At 40.2% G+C, this 19,362-nt stretch overlaps 1 protein-coding gene across 7 annotated transcripts in view; it reads right to left on the minus strand.

Moving 5' to 3' along the window:
* DNAJC6 (DnaJ heat shock protein family (Hsp40) member C6) overlaps positions 1-19,362 on the minus strand; it is a 166,866-nt gene that overhangs the window by 96,134 nt on the left and 51,370 nt on the right. Inside the window, exon 1 of one of the 7 annotated variants that reach the window (XM_031016072.3) lies at positions 9,066-9,474. The exons of 5 other annotated variants lie outside the window; for them this stretch is intronic. In XM_031016072.3, coding sequence (XP_030871932.1) covers positions 9,066-9,258 — 193 coding nt within the window. In that variant the 5' untranslated portion in view covers positions 9,259-9,474. Of the gene's footprint in view, positions 1-9,065; positions 9,475-19,362 lie in introns of those variants that run through there. One more of the 7 variants, XM_055350086.2, reaches the window with a different exon arrangement.

Raw genomic sequence — 19,362 nt, forward strand, 5'->3', positions numbered from 1 at the left:
AACTGCAATTTGATTGTTCTCCTGGTCCTCCACTGGCATGCTCTGTCTTCCAACACACCCCTCCCCTTCCTCCTAAATCAAACATGCTTGGGGCCCAGGAATCTGTGTTTTCTTTTCCTTTTTTTCCTTCAACTTTTATTTTAAGTTCTGGTGCACATGTGCAGGATGTGCAGGTTTGTTACATAGATAAACGTGTGCCATGATGGTTTGCTGCACAGATCAACCCATCACCTAGGTATTCAGCCCAGCATCCATTAGCTATTCTTCCTGATGCTCTCCTTCCCCTGCCCCACCCATGCCCTGACAAGCTCCAGTGTGTGTTGTTCCCTGCCATGTGTCCATGTGTTCTCATCTTCAGCTCCCGCTTATAAGTGAGAACATGCAGTGTTTGGTTTTCTGTTCCTGCATTAGTTTGCTGAGGATAACAGCTTCCAGCTCCATCCATGTCCCTGCAAAGGTCATGATCTCATTCCTTTTTATGGCTGCATAGTAGGGAATCTGTGTTTACTCAGGTACATCTGATGCAGCCAGAACACAGTTAGGAACCACCGGTGGGATTCATCCTTCACACAGCTGTAAATTATCTCCAGGATTCACATTTTGCCCTCTTTTCCCTGGGGCTGCAGTATGACTTTTGTAGGCTGTAGGCATTGTTACCTTCATGGACCTATTACTCTATTAACAGAAAAAAAAACATATATTTTAATGACAGCATTTGAATAAAGATGAATTCATTATTGTTATACGTATTTATTTTATTCTGATTTTTAAAGGCAATTAAAATGTAAACATTTTTGTGGACCCTAAAATTACTGTGGTTTCTAGACACTGTGCCTAGTAGATAAGTCAGCCCTACCTCACCCCGTCTCCAAATCTTCAGTGGCTTCCCACTGCCTGCAGAATAAAGTCCAACCTCCTCAAGCAGACTCACCCTGACCTGGGTCTTATCTTCCCAGCACCATCTGCTATAGCACCTCCCACCCATCTGGGCTCCAGCTTCAAGCCTAAATGCAATTCTCTAAACACACCATGCACTATGATGCCACTGTGCATTAGCCCAAAGCCCAAAACAGGTTTTCTTTCTTTCTTTCTTTTCCTACAGATTTCTGGCTCAAATATCAACTTCCACTGTGGCCTTCTTTAGTCTTCCTGGTTAAAATTATGGCTCCTTCTTCTGCGCCCCTATTGCACTTTATATAACTATTATTATACTATTTATTCACCCTGACTTTTGTCAAATATCTCCAATTCTAATTGCACTTTTTTCACAGCATAACACTTCTAAAGTTAGGAAGTGGCTTACAATGTATGCCAAACACACTTACCAGCTACCAGGTAGAGTACTACACCACAATACAACAACAGTAATTTTCTGCACATGCAAACTTAACACTGCACAGGAGGCATTGGCTCATCTGGTTGCTTCCTTGGTGGTGACATTTGCGCTGTTAATACTACACGCATTTTAATTTTAATTTAAAGTTTCTATCTCTAGCACTTTTAAAACTATGTTCTGATGTATTATCGAAATAAAAAGATATTTTTTGCATCTAGACTATGGCCTGTGACATGTGGGATAAAGCAACTAAAGGTAGTAGAAATTGCCAGATCCCTTGGCACATGTTACGGAACTTCCTAATTTCTTGGACCGTGAAGAACTTCTCCTCAGATACTGAGCTACTCTTTCAAAAGCTTCCAAGTAAATTTCAGGAATAGCTGTTTAATATACAATAACTGTAATTTAGTTTTTTCAGAGTTACACCTTTCACAACAAGGAAATGCACAATCTAAACTCCAGAATTCTTCATCCATCTCAAACATAGCTTTTTTCCAAAAGGAGTTCAAGATGGTGAGCACAGATTTAAAAAAGCAGTAAGTTAGCACAAAGCTTATATACAACTGCAGACGGCCAAAGATGATACAAAGAACTTTTAATATTAAACCTGAAAATGGCTAAGATTAAAACTTAATGACACCGATTAAGAAATACACAGATCTATAGATGAAAGTCATCTATTGTCAGTTCATTAAAAAAATTGTATACATTTTGAGTTTCCTTTTTTGGCTAAAAAAAAAAAAGTGACCTTTATGATGAATCATACAGTAGGTTGTATTTGTTGGTCGAAAAAGCACAATCTTTTGGTAAGCTAATTCTTTCTTGACATGTCTATATTAGAAAACTGTTAAGGGTCTAGGCTATATATTAACCATCTTTCTTTCACTTACAGTGTCTTTACATATGAAAAAATGCTCATTACTGAATTGGTCTAGCTTTCAACCAACAGTTACATTTCTCTCAAACCTGTCCTCATTTCTGTTAAAACCTAGCTGTATGCTTTTCTTTAGATTTGGATGGGCATATTTCATTATAAATGCCCTTTTAAAAATTCAAAATCCGTTCATGCTTTTGTGCATCCAACAAGTATTTATCAGGCTCCTAATAAATGCCAAGCAATGACAAGACTACAAAGGCAAATAAGACCCAGCCTTGCTCTGAACTTTACTTACAGACTAGAGGGAGAGACAGGCCAGGTAGCATGTCACAACTCAGTGTGATGAGAGCTGTGATACGGAAGTAAAGGCTGCTGAGGAGCATGGAGAATGACCATTGCATGCAGCCTGCGATTAAGCAATATCTGAGCTAAACCCTGAAGAATGAATAGGAGATAACCTGGAAAAGTGGGTGTCCAGGGGTCTATGGGATAAGTTGGCCTGAATTGAGAGAACAGTGTATGCAAAAACATAAAGATGGAGATGCAGGCTGGGGAGGGGATCTACCAGTGGAGCGACAACAAGTTTTGTTGGGCCAGCTTTCACAGGTGCCACAAAGGGCTTCTGATGTCCTGTTAAGAATACCTTGGATTTTATCCTAAGAGCAGTGGGGATCCATTTTCATTTGCAATATATTTTTCCAAAAATGTATAATGCTTCATCAATTGTATTGTTCTCTCAGTGCCGTATCAAGTCTTAATCAGCTTTATTCAATGCTGTTTTTGCTCTGTCTTCATTTCCAGTGTTTTAAATTCTCTATATTTAAGTAAAGAAAACATATTTGTACTTTCATGGGATTAAAAAACAACTGAACTCATTTTGGTTCTCTCAATCACTCCTATTTTTCCTTGCCTCAGAGAAAGAAGCAAATAAAAAAATTCACCACTAAATTCTTCATTTGCAATCGTATGGGCATTTCTCTATGGCATTTTACTCAATATAGAATAAGTAGAGCTTGTGTAACCTCACGCAACTTAACCTCTCTGTGCCTTAGTTTATTCAACTATAAGATGACCGTTACTATCATTTACCTTATAGGATTCTTATGAGGGTTAAATGCGACACCATATGCACAGTGTTTAGCATAATCCCTGAATTATAATAATTAAATTGTAGCTATTTTTGTCATTAAGCATTATTGAACAATGTACATATATGAACATGGTTAAACTTTGAATTTGTATTTTATTATAATTCTAATGGTATACACATACATATACACATATGTGTAAAGCATATATATTTACACACACTCATGTTGTACGTTGAAAGTCTTTCCAGAAACTTTTAGTAGAAGTTATCTCTGAGGCAAGGACCTAAATGATCAGGAAGGGGAGAGAATACTTCACTTTTCTCATTTTATTCCTTTCTGTAATCTTTAATTCTTTTTTAACCTTTTATAATAAAAATTGGTGAAAACCCCTGTTGCGCAAAATAAAAAAAAAATTATTCTCAAAGCTTAGGATAATTATATGGAAATCATTTTATATAGAGAAAAAAGCGTGTGGAACTTAGGTTTGATTGGCCTAGAAAAGAGGAAAATTAAGACTAAGAGAGAATTAGTACCTGTTCTCAAAAATCTGTTGTCTAAGGGCTACCATGTGAAAGAAGGATTAGATATAATTTGTATCTAGAGAACAGAAAAGCTGATTTTGTCCAAATAAAAAGAACTCTGCACTGATGAGAACAGTTCAAAGATACTGCCCTAGTAGCTAAAGCTCCATCACAGAAAGTGTCCACCATTGGCTACCTGGCCAACTTTCTGAGATTTGGTTCCAGGGATTCCCCTTCCAAATCTATGAAATCTGGCAGTCTCCAAGCATTTGAAATTTGAAACTTAAATTGACGTATCTTATTCTGTAATCCAGTAACTGGTGCATCTTTAAACGATTATCCAGAAACATCCAAACTATAACCACGCATTAAATAAGTTATATAAATTGGCTGGGCACAGTGGCTCATGCCCGTAATCCCAGCACTTTGGGAGGCTGAGGCGGGCAGATCACCTGAGGTCAGGAGTCCAAGACCAACCTGGCCAACATGGCGAAACTCCGTCTCTTCTAAAAGTACAAAAATTAGCCTGGCTGGTGGTGGGTGCCTGTAATCCCAGTTACTCAAGGAGGCTGAGGCAGGGGAATTGCTTGAACTAGGAGGCAGAGGTTGCAGTGAGCCGGGATCACACCACTGCACTCCAGCCTGGGCAACAGAGTGAGACTCCGTCTCAAAAAATAAAATAAAATAAAAAATAAGTTATATAAATAAACTTTGCCTCCAACCTACAAGACCTTTCAATGGGCAGGTATTCTTAAGAAAGGATTATTAGTACATATATGTTTATTATACTTCCATGAAGTATACAATTATCCAAACACATATCTCATAATGTGGAAACCTGGTTCAAAATGTGGATGCTGTGTTTAAACACTAACTAAAATAGAATTTGTTAAAGGTAATTTTTGTTTCCAACCAGATTCACACTACATGGTATTTTAGCATTGTTCATTATCCTTATTCTTTTTTTTAATATATACAATATTTTTGTTTATTTATATATGTGAATTTCTATATATTTAAATATATAGAACAAAGCCTAAAAAGTGAGACTCAAAAGAGAAATCCTTATCTATCATTATCCTTATTCTTTAAAAAGTATTAATATCTGTTTCCAGATTTTAATTGGACTACTCTTTTTCAGTTTGTCATTATGAACTTGGTAAATTAAGCCCAATATTGGAACACTTTAGCAACTCAATATTGAAAGTTCTACTTTTGTGGTTCTACTTTCCCTGAAAAATGGGGTGCACACAAGAGAAATAGGGGGTTTTCGGCATTGGGATAGTGCAGTGCCTTTGAGATATGACAGGATGACCTTTAAATGACAACCTTTTCTAGAGAATAATTTGAACGAAGAGAAAGTGAGCCAGGGAAGGCAGAGAGCTCTGGAAGTCACATCTGGCTAGAAGACTGCTCTGGTATCTACCACTTGAGAGGCTGTTGACTTAGAAAGACATTACATTCCTCTGAACATGTGTCCCTCTTTTATCTAAAAACAGGGGGGAAATCAAAGTAGATAAAATTGTTTCCATTTCAACAATCAGTTGATATTGTGTCTACCCAAAAGTTTAGTTCAATGGGGAAAAACTCAAACCTTTGAGTCAGAAGACCTAAGTCTGGCTGTCATTATCTATTCTACCTTTGATAGGTCTCCTACCACCTCTGAGAATAAGTTTCTTCATATGATAAATTGAAAGGGCAAGATACAAAGTAAAGAAAAACTGCAAATGTATTTTTATATTGTTTTCAGCCTCAACTAAAGCTCTGTGGTAAGAACAGCTCTTATGATTCCACTTTTATAAATGGGAACAGGCGAAGCATGGTGGTTCATGTCTGTAATCCGAGCACTTTGGGAGGGAGGCCAAGGTGGTCAGATCGCTTGAGCCCAGGAGTTTGAGACCAGCCTGGGCAACATGGCAAAAACCCCATCTCTACAAAGAAAAAAAAAAAAATTTGCCAGGCATGGTGGTTCATACCTGCAGTCCCAGCTACTCAGGAGGCTGAGGCAGGAGGGTCATTTGAGCCCAGGAGGTCCAGACTGCAGTAAGCCATGATCACACCACTGCACTCCAGCCTGGGCAATGGAGCAAGACCCTGTAATCACAGCACTTTGGGATGGCAAGGCGGGCAGATCACTTGAGACCAGGAGTTCGAGACCAGGAGTTTGAGACCAGCCTGGCCAACATGGCAAGAGCCCGTCTCTACTAAAAATACAAAAATTAGCCGGGTGTGGTGGTGCACGCCTGTAATCCCAGCTACTTGAGAGGCTGAAACACAAGAATTGTCTGAACCCGGGAGGTGGAGGTTGCAATGAGCTGAGATCGCACCACTGCACTCCAGCCTGGGTGACAGAGCTATCTGTCTAGAAGAGAAAAGAAAAAGGTTACTAGGTTTTTCAGCGAGTAACAATAACGCAGAGGTTTGATCCCAAGTCTCCAAGCACAGACACATGCTGCTTCCCCAACCTATTTAATAAATTCTGGGGAAATGAAATAAGAGAATTGTCCAAGTGTTCTATTATAAACAGTCTTACAAGTTTAAGGTATTATTAAGACTAAGCTTTAAATCATGTAGCAAGATGTCAACATATTTTTTCCACTCATTAACATTTCTATCAGAGCAAAAGTCCCATAAACCACTGATCCTATCCAGCATGTCACAGTACAATCAGTTGAATAAATGGGCAGATTACTGCCACTTTAGAAATGATCCATGAACTTAATTAGATATACTAAACAAATGGATATATTTACACTGCACAGGCCACTCTTTGAGGATCTTAGAAGAAAGAACTATAATTAGGCAAGACATATAGTTGTACTAGTAAAAGAATCCTACTCTCAGAGTCCAATCCTTCATTCAAACCAAACAAATTATTCTCAGTTGAAAATATGCATCAAAATCATTGTAAGATACCCTGTACTTCTACAACAAAGCCACAACATCCCCCTAACAAAATATAGGAGTGGATGATGGATAAGGGGAGGAGAAAAGGAATCTCTGCAGCCTCTTCACACAACACCACTTTGATCAAGTTTAAGAATCAACTCCTGGCAATAGCACTTTAGAGATAACAATATTCTTAATGAAACACTTTCCCATCACAACAGATTATTAAAGCAATCCATTATTCTTCTCTCCACCTATTAAAAAAGTCTGATTTAGTGAAAAAGACAATCCTCAAAAATCCAGGACTTACCATAGGCTGCTCTGTGTTATAGTTACTGCCCCCACTGAGAGTCCCCTAGAGGCCAGAAGGATCTCATTCACTACTGTGTTCCCTCACAGTGCTTGGCACATAGCTGGGCTCAGAAAATGTATGTTGAACTTATTCTACAATGTAACATATTTCAAAAACCAATTTCAACTCTTAAAATAATAATCCCTATGAAAAAGGAAAACATATGTATTTCATATTTCTGTCATTTTCCTGAAGTGAGGCTCCTTCACACTCATTTGGAATATGTTTGTTTTCATTTCAATTGTTTACATGCTCACTACATGTAAACATTATTATGGTGGCATCATTCAGAGAACATGAATCTTTTTAAGATTTAAAGGAGATTACATCCAGTCAAAAGATGGATTACACTTTGATATATCACTGATTTGAAAAAACATACATTGAATAACCACATACAACATCAATAAAAAAGTCCTGCCTGGGCGCGGTGGCTCACGCCTGTAATCCCAGCACTTTGGGAGGCCGAGGCAGGCAGATCACCTGAGGTCAGGAGTTCAAGACCAGCCTGGCCAACATGGCAAAACCCCGTCTCTACTAAAAGTACAAAAATTAGCCGGGCATGGTGAGAGGTGCCTGTAATCCCAGCTACTCAGGAGGCTGAGGCAGGAGAATCGCTTGAACCTGGGAAACGGAGTTTGCAGTCCGCCGAGTTCGCATCCCTGCACTCCAGCCTGGGCAACAGAGTGAGACTCCGCCTCAAAAAAAAAAAAAAAAAAAAAGTCCTGAAACCATCAATCCCTTGGGGATCATTTTAGTTTTATTTAAAATGGTCTAAGAGAATGTCCCATCAATATCTTGGTTAACTTCAATAAGAGCTTCAATGAGTAGAATTTGTTTTCAGCCCAGGACATTTGAGCATCTGTGGACAATATTTCATCCCACTTTGGGACAAGGAAAATAGAAAATAATAGCCTAAGGACAGCCATTACACAATTAAAATAAACAAGCATTTGTTTGCAAAGCAGGGCATTTAAATTCAGTTTGATTTCATTACTGTTCAAACGACCCCATATGAATCTTTCCTCTGGAATCCTCAGTTGTCCAGTATTAAAGTTACCAGTGTAGAACCAACCACTGAGGACTTCAATTATAAATATCTCTGTAAACAATTCTCCGAACCTGGTTCCCTGCAGAAGTAAGCAAATAGCTATAATAATACTCCTAGTCCAACATGGATATATTAAATGACTGTTTTGCTATTGAAATCGCAAATGCCAACAGCAGTTCCAAGAGAGGACTCTAACTTGCCAAACCTTTTATAAAAGACAGTTGCAAGCCCAGATACAAAGTTTAGAAGAATTTCCATTGTCCCTACATGTAAAGGTTTATGAAATCTGTACACTCAATGCAAAAGGACAAACAAGATCAAAGCCAACACATGAAATAAATTTCATTGTGCAAACAGTAAAAGCTGTGTAAAAGAGCTCTAGATCCCAGGTTAAAAACTGCAGGAGAAAGGTAACATTAACCCTAGCAGACGGCTGAGTTAAGATGTGGCAGAGCTTTACACAATTGCAAATAGCATCAGCATTGCAAGAATAACAATTGGAATAAATACCGTCTGCATGCTGCAAAAACAATCAACGCACATGCTCCTTCACCTCTCCCCCTCATCCAGCTGGGCAGTGAAAGCAGCTGCCTCTCCCAGCCCTCCTCCCAAGCCGTTCTTCGCCCCACCCGCTCCCCTCTCTTCTCCACCCCTCCCCTCCTCCTTCCCTCCCCCTCCCCGCCCCCAGCTGCCGTATTCAGCAGTCTAGAGAGATTAGGAGGAGCTCGCTACAGTCTCTGGGCCTCAGGACTGATCTAACGTTTCCTAGCTCCCTGGATGAGAAAAATTAGAGACTCGACACCCAGGTGGTATTAGAAGACTTCGCCTCCAGCCCGGCTCTCTCGCAAACCAGGGCTGGGGGACCACGGGGGGGCCTCGGGCCGGGCTACTGGGAGGCTCCGGAGGCCGCGCTAGGCTCAGCGCTGCACTCCCCGCGGGCAGCGCTACCTGAGCTGTCCATGGTGCTGGCGCGGTCCGGAGGTTGTCGGGCGGGACTCCGCGCCGCTGCCCCGGCGTTCACTCTCTGCTTGCCGCCAACCCCGCCGCTTCCCGCACTTAAGTCCCCGTTACTGTCCACCAGCTGCAAAGATTCATAACCATCGTTGCTGGTCTTTTTCCGGTAGCTCCCGAGGAGGCTCATGGGCAAGCCCGGAGAAAAGAGAAAATAATCAACCTGGGAAGCGAAGGGGGAGATGGAAGGTGGAAAGGGCTGAAGAAGGAATTAAAAAAAAAAAAATTAAGTGCCCGACATGACGCAAAGAGGAGGGAAAAGAAGGAGCGGCCACCGGAGAGCAGCTTCGCCGGGCGAGGCGAAGCCGCCGCCCTGGGCTGAGCTCGGCTCGGGGCGCCGGGAGGAGGGAGGGAGGGAAGGAGACGCGGGCGGGCGGGGGCGCGCGTCCTCTGGGCCAACGCCGCGGAGCCGCCCGGCCCTGCCGAGCTCCGGGCCCCAGGCCAGCACCTCCTGGCTGAGGAGTGCCCGGAAGCAATCCTATAGGTGTCGCCGCGTCGCCCCGCCGCGCAGCAGGGCAGCGCCAAAGCCGCTGGCCCGCGGGGAGGGAAGGAAAGGGAGGTAGGAAGGGAGGGGAGGTTCGTGAGGAGGGGGGTTGAAGCGAAACGGGGCGGGGTGGTCGGGGGAGGGGACTACTACGACGAGGGTTGGGAGGGTGTGTTCGCACGCGTGTGGCAGAGAAGAAAGGGGCGAGGTATCTCGGCCTGCGAAGCTTTGAGGACCAGGGGTCTTGTGGTAAAATCCAGACACACCCATTTCATGCAACTTAGCCTATTTTCACCGGAAGATTCCGCCAAAGCCACCAGGACGGTAACCGTCCTAGAGAACTGACTTGTAACTCAATTCAACAGAAAAAGAATGCATGTAAAGTGCCAGCATATATCTATGCTGGGATATAAAGGAAGAGCAATATTTTGCACACTCTCCAGAATAGGGATGATCCCTAAGGGAGATATCAAAGAGTTGGGTATTCTAATACTAGGAGGCAGCGTCCGTTCTGCCTAGAGAGCAGATGTGACTGTTTAGAACTCTTTGTTGAGCGAATAAACTGGGGAGAAGGGCAAGGTTAAGTCCGACGCATTTTCAGATCCGCCACCATTTACCTTAGGACCTGGAGAAAAGACTGTTTCAGTTAGCTAGCTTGAAGTCCTGCTTGGGAAGCAAGATAGACAAGGATTTTTTTCCCCATCCTCTAGCCTCACGCCTTATTTTTCTTTCACAATTCTGGCCAAAGAAAGCAGTCACTCATAATCAGAAGAGAATTTATCATGAAGTTAATTAAGCTGTGTACCTAATTTTGTATCTGTCATCGTGTATTCTTAAAAGAAGACTCCGACATTGTATAAGTTCTGGATCTGAACAAAACCTGGATAAACTCTGGTAAGTCTTAAAATGTAATTATCGAAGTTTATTTTCACCTAAAATAATAAGATTTCAGAAGGATTGCTCATTCTCATCATCTTAGATCAAGATCAAGTAAGTCTTGGTTAAAAATTATCATTTTCTCTACTAAAACTTGGAGGGACTAAGTGAGGCGCCCATCAAGAGTCATTTGACAGAGTTTCCTCACCAAAACAGGAAAAAAGTACGTGCATGTAAAATGTACTTGAGCCCATACACAAAGCCAGCTTTGCTTTCTTCTCATCTTACATGGTTTTCTCTTGCTGTCCTTATATCAATCACCTAAGGACACAAAATCAAACAATAGCATCTAAGAGACTTCAGTCCAGATGATTTGGGTCTCAGAAAGTTTCCGGGAAGCTCCAGCTCTACACAGTTCTACATAAAATAAATTGGACTAAGAGACATTTTCCTGTACAAGGATCACCCAAACACAGATTCTTGTAGGAAGAGAATCAACCAGAAGAAGTCCAAAGAAATGTTTTCTAAATCCTTCCAGTCCTTCTGGGGAAACCTAAACTTCCTGGCCAGTTGCTTTCCCAACTGCATTCTTTGATGAAGGTATGGTGTGACCTGAATTGCAAATCAGAGTTAATGCTCATTTATAACAAGATCAAACAATCTGAATGGTGGCAGGAAAAACTGCAATAAAAATTTTAAAACAAATTTTTATACTTTCAATTTTCAAAATCTGTCAGATTGAACTATTTTAGTTACTTGACTAAAGTAATAATTCTGTGAAGTCTAGTAAATCTTTTCCCATAACATCTTAAATAATCTTTCTCTGTACTTTTTCTTTTAATTCATTACAGACACACAGGGACTGTAAATACCTAGTGTTCATCATGTGCCCTGACAAATGCTGGACTATAATCATTGGATTAATAGAATTTAGAACCAGCCTCAGTGACAGACTGAGACCCTGTCTCAAAAAATAAATAAATAAATACAGGATCATTTTTGAAAAGTGAAAATTATTATTTTCAAAAAGAGCACTTTCAGTTATTTTTGCTCAACTTGCAGACATATTGCTGAAAGAAATTACAGATGAGACATATGCCTTTGTATTTTTCAATACCTGTCTCTGGAGTTTGCAAGTGTAAAGAAAAATCTGAATGGGCTATAAGAATTTTATCTTTATACTTAATATAAATAAAGTCAATCAGGATAACTATTAATAATCCTATAAAATTGAAGATATAAGAAGCATATTAAGGCAGGAAAATACAATAACTAGGTTAATTTACAACAGCCTAAAAACTAGGGCTTGGGCCTAAATTTGGATATGAACCAATTTCAACATTAAAATTTTCTTTACTGTGCTAAAGATCAAATTCATATACTTATCAATGAATATCTCACTGTTCTACTCTATAAAACAAGCATAATATGAGTACCATCATTATATAGAAGAATTAGATTAGTACCTAACATATATATATATAGAGAGAGAGAGAGAGAGAGAGACAGATTGAGAGAGAGAGTAGTACTTAACAATTGTTCTCTATTATTATTATTGGTCTGTCTTGGGTGCAGCTCTAAGCTCAGCGCCTGACAGTCTTAGTTTTTCCCATGGGAAAAGCTCAATAAAGGCTAAATATTATTTTTTCCAGGGATATCCTAATGGAAAATTGTCTTTGTAACTTTGAATGAGAATTTGGGCTTAAGGGAGGTGGCACTGGTCAAACACAAGGTGAACATTTACAGCCTAACTCTTGGTTTTCCAAACTCAAGACTACTTCATAACTTATCTCAAAAATACTACATCATACATGAGACAACGGCAAAGGATAAGATGCCCTCTTTTGGGGACAGCAATCATTCCCTTTCTCTTTTCTCTTGCTGCCTTCAAGTGCTTTATTAACTTGATGAAGATTAGTGACACTGAGGAATACTGAGGAACCAGGCTCTATTCCACCCCATCCCCTTCATACACACCCCATTCCAAATGCTATCCTGTCACAGCAGATGCCACATCACTTTTGGGGTGGGCTAAGAGATCAAGGTATGTATGCCATGACCTATGTAGGATTTTGATCTGTGATTTTCATTTCCAGAGAATATAATACATTGATTAAGATTGAAGTTGCCAGCCAGGTGTGGTGGCTCACACCTGTGGTCCTGGCACTTTGGGAGGCTGAGGTGGGTGGATCACGAGATCAGGAGATTGAGACCACCCTGGCTAACACAGTGAAACCCTGTATCTACTAAAAATCCAAAAAAATAACCAGGCGTGGTGGCAGGCACCTGTAGTCCCAGCTACTCAGGAGGCTGAGGCAGGAGAATCGCTTGAACCCAGGAGGTGGAGCTTGCAGTGAGCCAACAAAGCAAGACTCTGTCTCAAAAAAAAAAAAAAAAAAAAAAAATTGAAGTTGCCTATGATTGATTCTTAGTTCCAATGACTCCTGGCTCTATGACTTTGGGCAAGTTACTTAACCTCTCTGCCTCATTTTTCTCCTCTGTAAAGTGAGGATTATAGTAATGCCATCATAATAAGGTTATAGTAAGAAGTAAATTAGTTCCTAACATATAATAAGTGCTTAACATATGCTATCTATTATTACTATCATTCCACTTCTTTTTAAAATGTCACTTTTTCAAAAATGCAACTTCCCATCTGTAAAATTAAGCTTAAATCTGCCCAGCTTACCTAAGAGATTTGTTATCATTATGACATATGATAACATAAAAGCAGTTTGTCAAATGTGAACTGATTGTTTTGCCCTGAGTTTTTAAATATTCATGTGTATGTATTTCCTATTGGATTTGGACTCTTTGAGGGCAAAAATCCATGTTTTGTTCATGTTTGTGTCCCCCATGACACTCCAAAGAGCACCTCACTCTCATTAGATATTGAGTAAATATCTACTGAATTAATGAATAAACAAAAATGTCATGGCATTACCTAGTCCAGTGATTTAAACTATATGCTGTAGCCGATGAGTAAATTATAAAGTATTTTCATAAAAATGAAATAGGTTGGAAAACATCAGAGTTTGGAACGCAGTAAGATATTGTTTCTTAAAATATTGTTTTGGGTTTGTGTGATATGTAAGAGTGTGTGTATGTTTCTGCTCAGTAATGATATAAATGTATTTCTCATTGTGTGTCCTGATTATAAATTTTTGAATGTCTATGTTATGGGACAATCTCTGGTACTAAGAGGTCCTAGTGTTCCCAATTATGAATGTCCTATACACTGTGACATCTGAATTCATTTGGCTAATTGGACCACAAAGAGTTTTGGCTAAGCAGACAGTAAGTGAAGCCAGAGCTTCTACTCTGTTCTCTCTGCTACAAAATATATTATGATCAGGTTTCTAAAATGCGTCTCTTCAATTTTCTGTTTTAACAAACATAAATCAATGCACAGTATTGAAACTTACTTTGGCAATGTGCCTGAGGGCCATAATCCAGATTATCTCCTTATTGAATAAGGCCTATAGATATACATAGTGCAAGGCACTTCAACTGGGGAACATCAAGCCATCTCTGACTCCTACACGTGTTTTGTCTGTCCTGTACTTCTTAAAATGAAAAACATTTTAGTTTAGATGCCTTTACAGAGGGTATATAGGCTCCAGTCTGAGGATATTAGTTCACTACTACTTCCCAATGTAGAATACTCAGCCTCCTCCACTCATTCCTACTACCAGTTAGCCCTTGCAGGCATTTGAGTTTGAGACCTGCAGTGGAGTGGCAAAACCTTAAGGAGAAATACCCCCAAGAGAGATGCCAAAAGACACGTCTTTAGGCCACAGTCCAGAAGAAAGCAAAATAGACCGAGAATCCTCTCCTGACTCTGCTCTTAATCAGCAGGGTGGCCTTGATCCATTCTCCTTCTCTCAGCAGTAAAATCGAAGATGTGGAATTACATGATTCTCTTCAGTTCTCAAAACTTTAGTTGTCACTTCCCTCTCTCCTCCAAATGATGTCCATAGGGGAAAACCATAGTCATTTAAGTGCTACAGTTTGCTGTGTCCCAGTTAATCAAGGTTTTGCTATAGAAATGCATGCATAAATAGTAGCAGCTGTCAAGAGCGACATATAAAGCAACACACAAGATAGAAGAGGAGGTCTGCTGGAAAAAATCGGGTGAGCTGATGGATGACATTTAACAGAAGAAAATCTGAACTATTCCTATAATGTTTCTTAGGAGTGAGGGTATCTGTTCTTGGTGTTTGATGGGGTTCTGGGTCTTCCAGAAAATAGGACAAATTTCCCAGGTAGGGCTTTTTTTTTTTAAGATAACCCAATATCATGAAACCTGTGTTTCCTTGACGCTCTAATAGTAACAAAATAACTGCCATTGATTATTTATCATTTGCCAGGTGCCTTACCTACCTTAAATCTAAAGATTTTATTCTTATTTTGAGGCAGACTTGGAGAGGTTAAGTAACTGGCCCAGGGTTACACAACAATCAGTTAGGATTCAAATCTCCATCTTTCTGATCATGCTTTGGCCACTGTGGCAGCCTAAAGAGGCAATTCCACTGATCAAAGTGAAAGCTGAAGGACATTTAGGTCATTCCTTAGATCTGACCTGCCTTACTAAGTGCGGTCAGTGGAAAATGGTTTGGGCTACTTATGGAAATTGCACTTTGGGAGGCTGAGGCAGGCAGATCACCTGAGGTCAGGAGTTCGAGACCAGCCTGGCCAACATGGTGAAACCCTGTCTCTACTAAAAAACAAACAAACAAACAAAAAATTAGCTGGGCATGGTGCCACGTGCCTATAGCTCCAGCTACTCAGGAGGCTGAGGCAAGAGAATCACTTGAACCTGGGAGGCAGAGGTTGCAGTGAGCCGAGATCATGCCACTGCACTCCAGCCTGGGTGACAGAGGGAGACCCCGTCTCAAAAAAAAAAGAAGAAAGAATCAAATGAGGCACATGGAAGCACATAATAAACACTAAAGCCCTACTTAAATACTGCATGTTATCAAATCTAAGAAACCATACATTTTAAGTCACAACATAAGAAAAATATGCTACTAAAGAAAGTATGACATACTATCAATCTTAAGATACCCCAAGATTTCTTAAATGTTAATATGTTAAAAAACTTTTATAATCGATGTAACAAATGTTATTATTTGACCGTATATTAGTCTGAGAATATATTTGTCAATTTATTATTCATGTATTTTGAGCAACTCTGGCAGGTGAAGACAATACCCATCATGTTTTATGAGGTCTAGCACAGTGCCTGCCAAGTAACAGGTGTTCAGTAAGTATCTGCTAATTGAATGAAAATACCAAAAAACTTTATTTTGAAAGCCATCTTTAGTTTACAGAAAAAATTGCTCTGGTTTCTTTAATGAGCTCACTTAAAAAACACATTTCCATTTGCTAACATTTAACTTATCCTTGACTTTTCAAGGACATGCTCATAATATAACAACGCTTGCCTTAGTTCATTTTGTGCTGCTATAATAGAATACAGGAGACTGGGTAATTCACAAAGAGCAGAGATTTATTTCTTACAGTTTCTGGGGCCAGAAAGTCCAAGATCAAGGAGCCTACATCTGGTGAGGGCCTTCGTGCTGCATCATCCCATGATAGAAGGCAGGAAGGCAAGAGAGGGTAAGAAAGGAAGAGACAGCAAGGGGGTTAAGGGGAAGGCAAACTCCCTTTAATCAAGAGTGCACTCCCATAGTAATGGCATTAATCCATTCATGAGGGTGGACCCCTTATGGCCTAATCACCTGTTAATGGTACCACCTATTACTGTCAGAATGGCAATTAAATTTCAACATGAGTTGTGGAGGGGATATTCAAACCATAGCAATGTTATACTGTAACATATATATTATATATTAATATATAATAGTATATTATATTGATATATATTAATGTATATATTAACATAATATATATTAATGTATAATATATATTATATATATTATATATAATGCATATTATATATTATATATATAATGCGTATCATATATAAAATCCACAGTTCCTGTATAATAACTCCCATAGCCCTCAACATAGTAAACAAAACCTCTTTCTCTTTCTCTCTCTCTCTCTGATGTTCTACCTCCCTACTTTCACCTGTCCAAGGCAGGACTCTTATCTGATTGTGGGTCATAAGACCCTCATCCCAGAGGGTGTCCTGCCCCATCCCTGGGGGAAGAAATGCTGCACAGAGAAGACAAACAGAGTCTAAACAGGCCTTATTGGGTTTAGATCATATACTTTTTGTCCATTAATCACATTTTAACACAGTTGTCCATGCTTCAATCATGCCTACCCAATGAAGTCTTCATACAAGGCCCAAGAGGACAGGGTTTGGGGACCTTCCAGATAGCTGAGTAAGTGGAGGTTCCTGGAGGATGGTGTACCCAGAGAGGGCATGGCAGCTTGGCATCCCTTTCCTTGTATCTTTGTAATATCCTTTATTATAACCCAATAAATGTGTTTCCCTGAGTTCTGTGAGCCGCTCCAGCAAATTAATCAACCCAAAGAGGGGATCATGGGAACCCAAACTTGAATCTGGTCGATCAGAAGTTTTAGAGGCCCAGACTTGCAACTGGTGTCTGAAAGTGGAGGTGGTAGGTTGGGGGAGCAGTTCTGGGGACTGTGCCAGTGGTATCTGACACTTATCTCCTGGTAGATAGTTTCAGAATTGGAGGACACGCAGCTGGTGTCCACTGCAGAACTGATTGTTTGTTTGTCAGGGGGGAAAGTGCCCATTTGATCACAGAAGCCTTTAATTTGTGTTGATTGTTGTTGTGAGAAAATAAGAAAAAGCACTTTGAGTGTGTTTTTCCACACACAGATACACCTACATTACCGTTTCAAGAGTAACTCATGGAAGCATCAGTCCTTTTCATCTGTCATTTTACAAGTAGGAAAACTTCAGCTTCTCAAGTGGGCTGGTTCTATGATCGACTTCTCTCAGTCTTGAAGAAAACACTGGAAATTTTTATGTGGTAAATAGTTTCCCAAAGTCAGCTGCAAACCAACACTGAAGTGAAAGTTTTCCTAAATCCTGGATAGTCCCATGTTTGGCCCTGAGCCCATTATGTGTGATTTTATGTTCAAGATCCTTAAAATCTGGATGCTTCATTTTGCAACCCCATTGTACCTAACAGGGTGCTGGGCCATAGAGCATGTAGAACTTGGGGCAAATCCTCTATGATGGTGATGCAGAAGGCAGTCACCACCCCAGACACAGGTGGAACAAATTCTTAGGGTTCTGAGTCTCCAGAGCACCAAATCACTGCTGCTCACTTGACAACATCTAATTAAAGGGAAGGAACTAGCATTTTCTGAACACTAAACTAAGTGCATGGGTTTTTCATGTATTTATCCATTCGAATGTGAAAGGTTTCATGAGAAGGATTACCATACCCAAAGAGATAAAACTCTGGAATGCAGCTGAGTGTGGCCTAAGCAGTGATTGCTAGTGATCCTCAATATTGCTCTCCATCCTCTATGCTTCTGTGCCCTTTAGCTGGGCATGTGGCCACATAGTATAAATATTTTTCAGTCTCTTTCATGTCTTGGACCTGCCACATGCAAGTTTTCTGTAATCTACTAGGTGCATACATAGGACTAAGTTGTAGCCATTGTAATTATAAGCAAAAATAATATGTGCAATTTCTGGTATGGATCCTTAAAAAGGAGGGTAGGTGGTATGTCCTTCCAATCCTTCTCCCTTTCTTCTAGTTGGAACATGGAGCTCTAGCAGGTACTTGGACCATGAGTTAACCTTGAGGGTGGAAGACATTCACAATGAAACAGTAAAATAGAAGAACCCCAAGCTCCAGAGAGCCCTAGCAACCCTAGACTCAGTACCTCTAGATTACTTAGAGGTGAGAGAAAAACAAACTACTTAGTTATTATTTTGCCACTGTTATTTTGCTTTTTTCTGTTATGTGCATCCAAACTAACTGGGGTACAACCTACCACCATTAACCACTGGATTTCAGACTTTTTTTCTTTTTTTCTTTTTTTTTTTGAGATGGAGTTTTCACACTCTTGTTGCCCAGGCTGGAGTGCAGTGGCGCAATCTTGACTCACCTCCCGGGTTCAAGCAATTCTCCTGCCTCAGCCTCCCAAGTGGCTGGGATTACAAGCACACACCACCATGCCCGGCTAATTCTTTTGTGTTTTTAGTAGAGACGGGGTTTCAGCATGTTGGCCAGGCTGGTCTCAAACTCTTGACCTCAGGTGATCCGCCTACCTCGGCCTCCCAAAGTGCTGGGATTACAGGCATGAGCCACCGTGCCTGGACACTTTCAGATATTTATTTACAAAAATATTTACTGGGAATTACAAGTTCATGTGGTCATGGACAAATTTGATAACTTCTCTAAACCTGTGTTTTCTCATCCATAAAATACTAATAAAAACAGGGTAGTTATTAAAATTGCATAACATAAAGTACATAAAGAGCTTAGCATAATGCCTGGCATATAGTGAGGGTTCAATGAATGCTATCTATTGTGTTATTTGTCATTGTCCTTCAACATAGCTCAGTCTATTGTGTCTGACTCCAAAGCCAGTGATCACTCCATCTAATCCTGCTATCCAGAGACTGCCTTTCAGGACAGACCCAGCCCAGAGCTGTGGACCCCTGACTCTGTTACCAGTGAACTCCCTAGTACAGCTATCCCTTCCTTTGGGTGTAATTCTCTTTCTTTGATCTACTTGCACGATCTCAATACAGTCTAGAATATTTTAAGCCATTAAAGGTGATACAGAGCTTTAAGCAAAATGTCAGCGTTATGACACAGTGGTTCTGAGACTATTAGCTTCAATATGGCCAAATGAGAGAGTCTGACTTATTTTCCATTTGTGCTAAAAGTAAACTTAGGTAATAAG

The sequence above is a fragment of the Gorilla gorilla genome, chromosome 1, assembly GCF_029281585.2.
Source record: "Gorilla gorilla gorilla isolate KB3781 chromosome 1, NHGRI_mGorGor1-v2.1_pri, whole genome shotgun sequence".
NCBI classification, from domain to species: domain Eukaryota; kingdom Metazoa; phylum Chordata; class Mammalia; order Primates; family Hominidae; genus Gorilla; species Gorilla gorilla.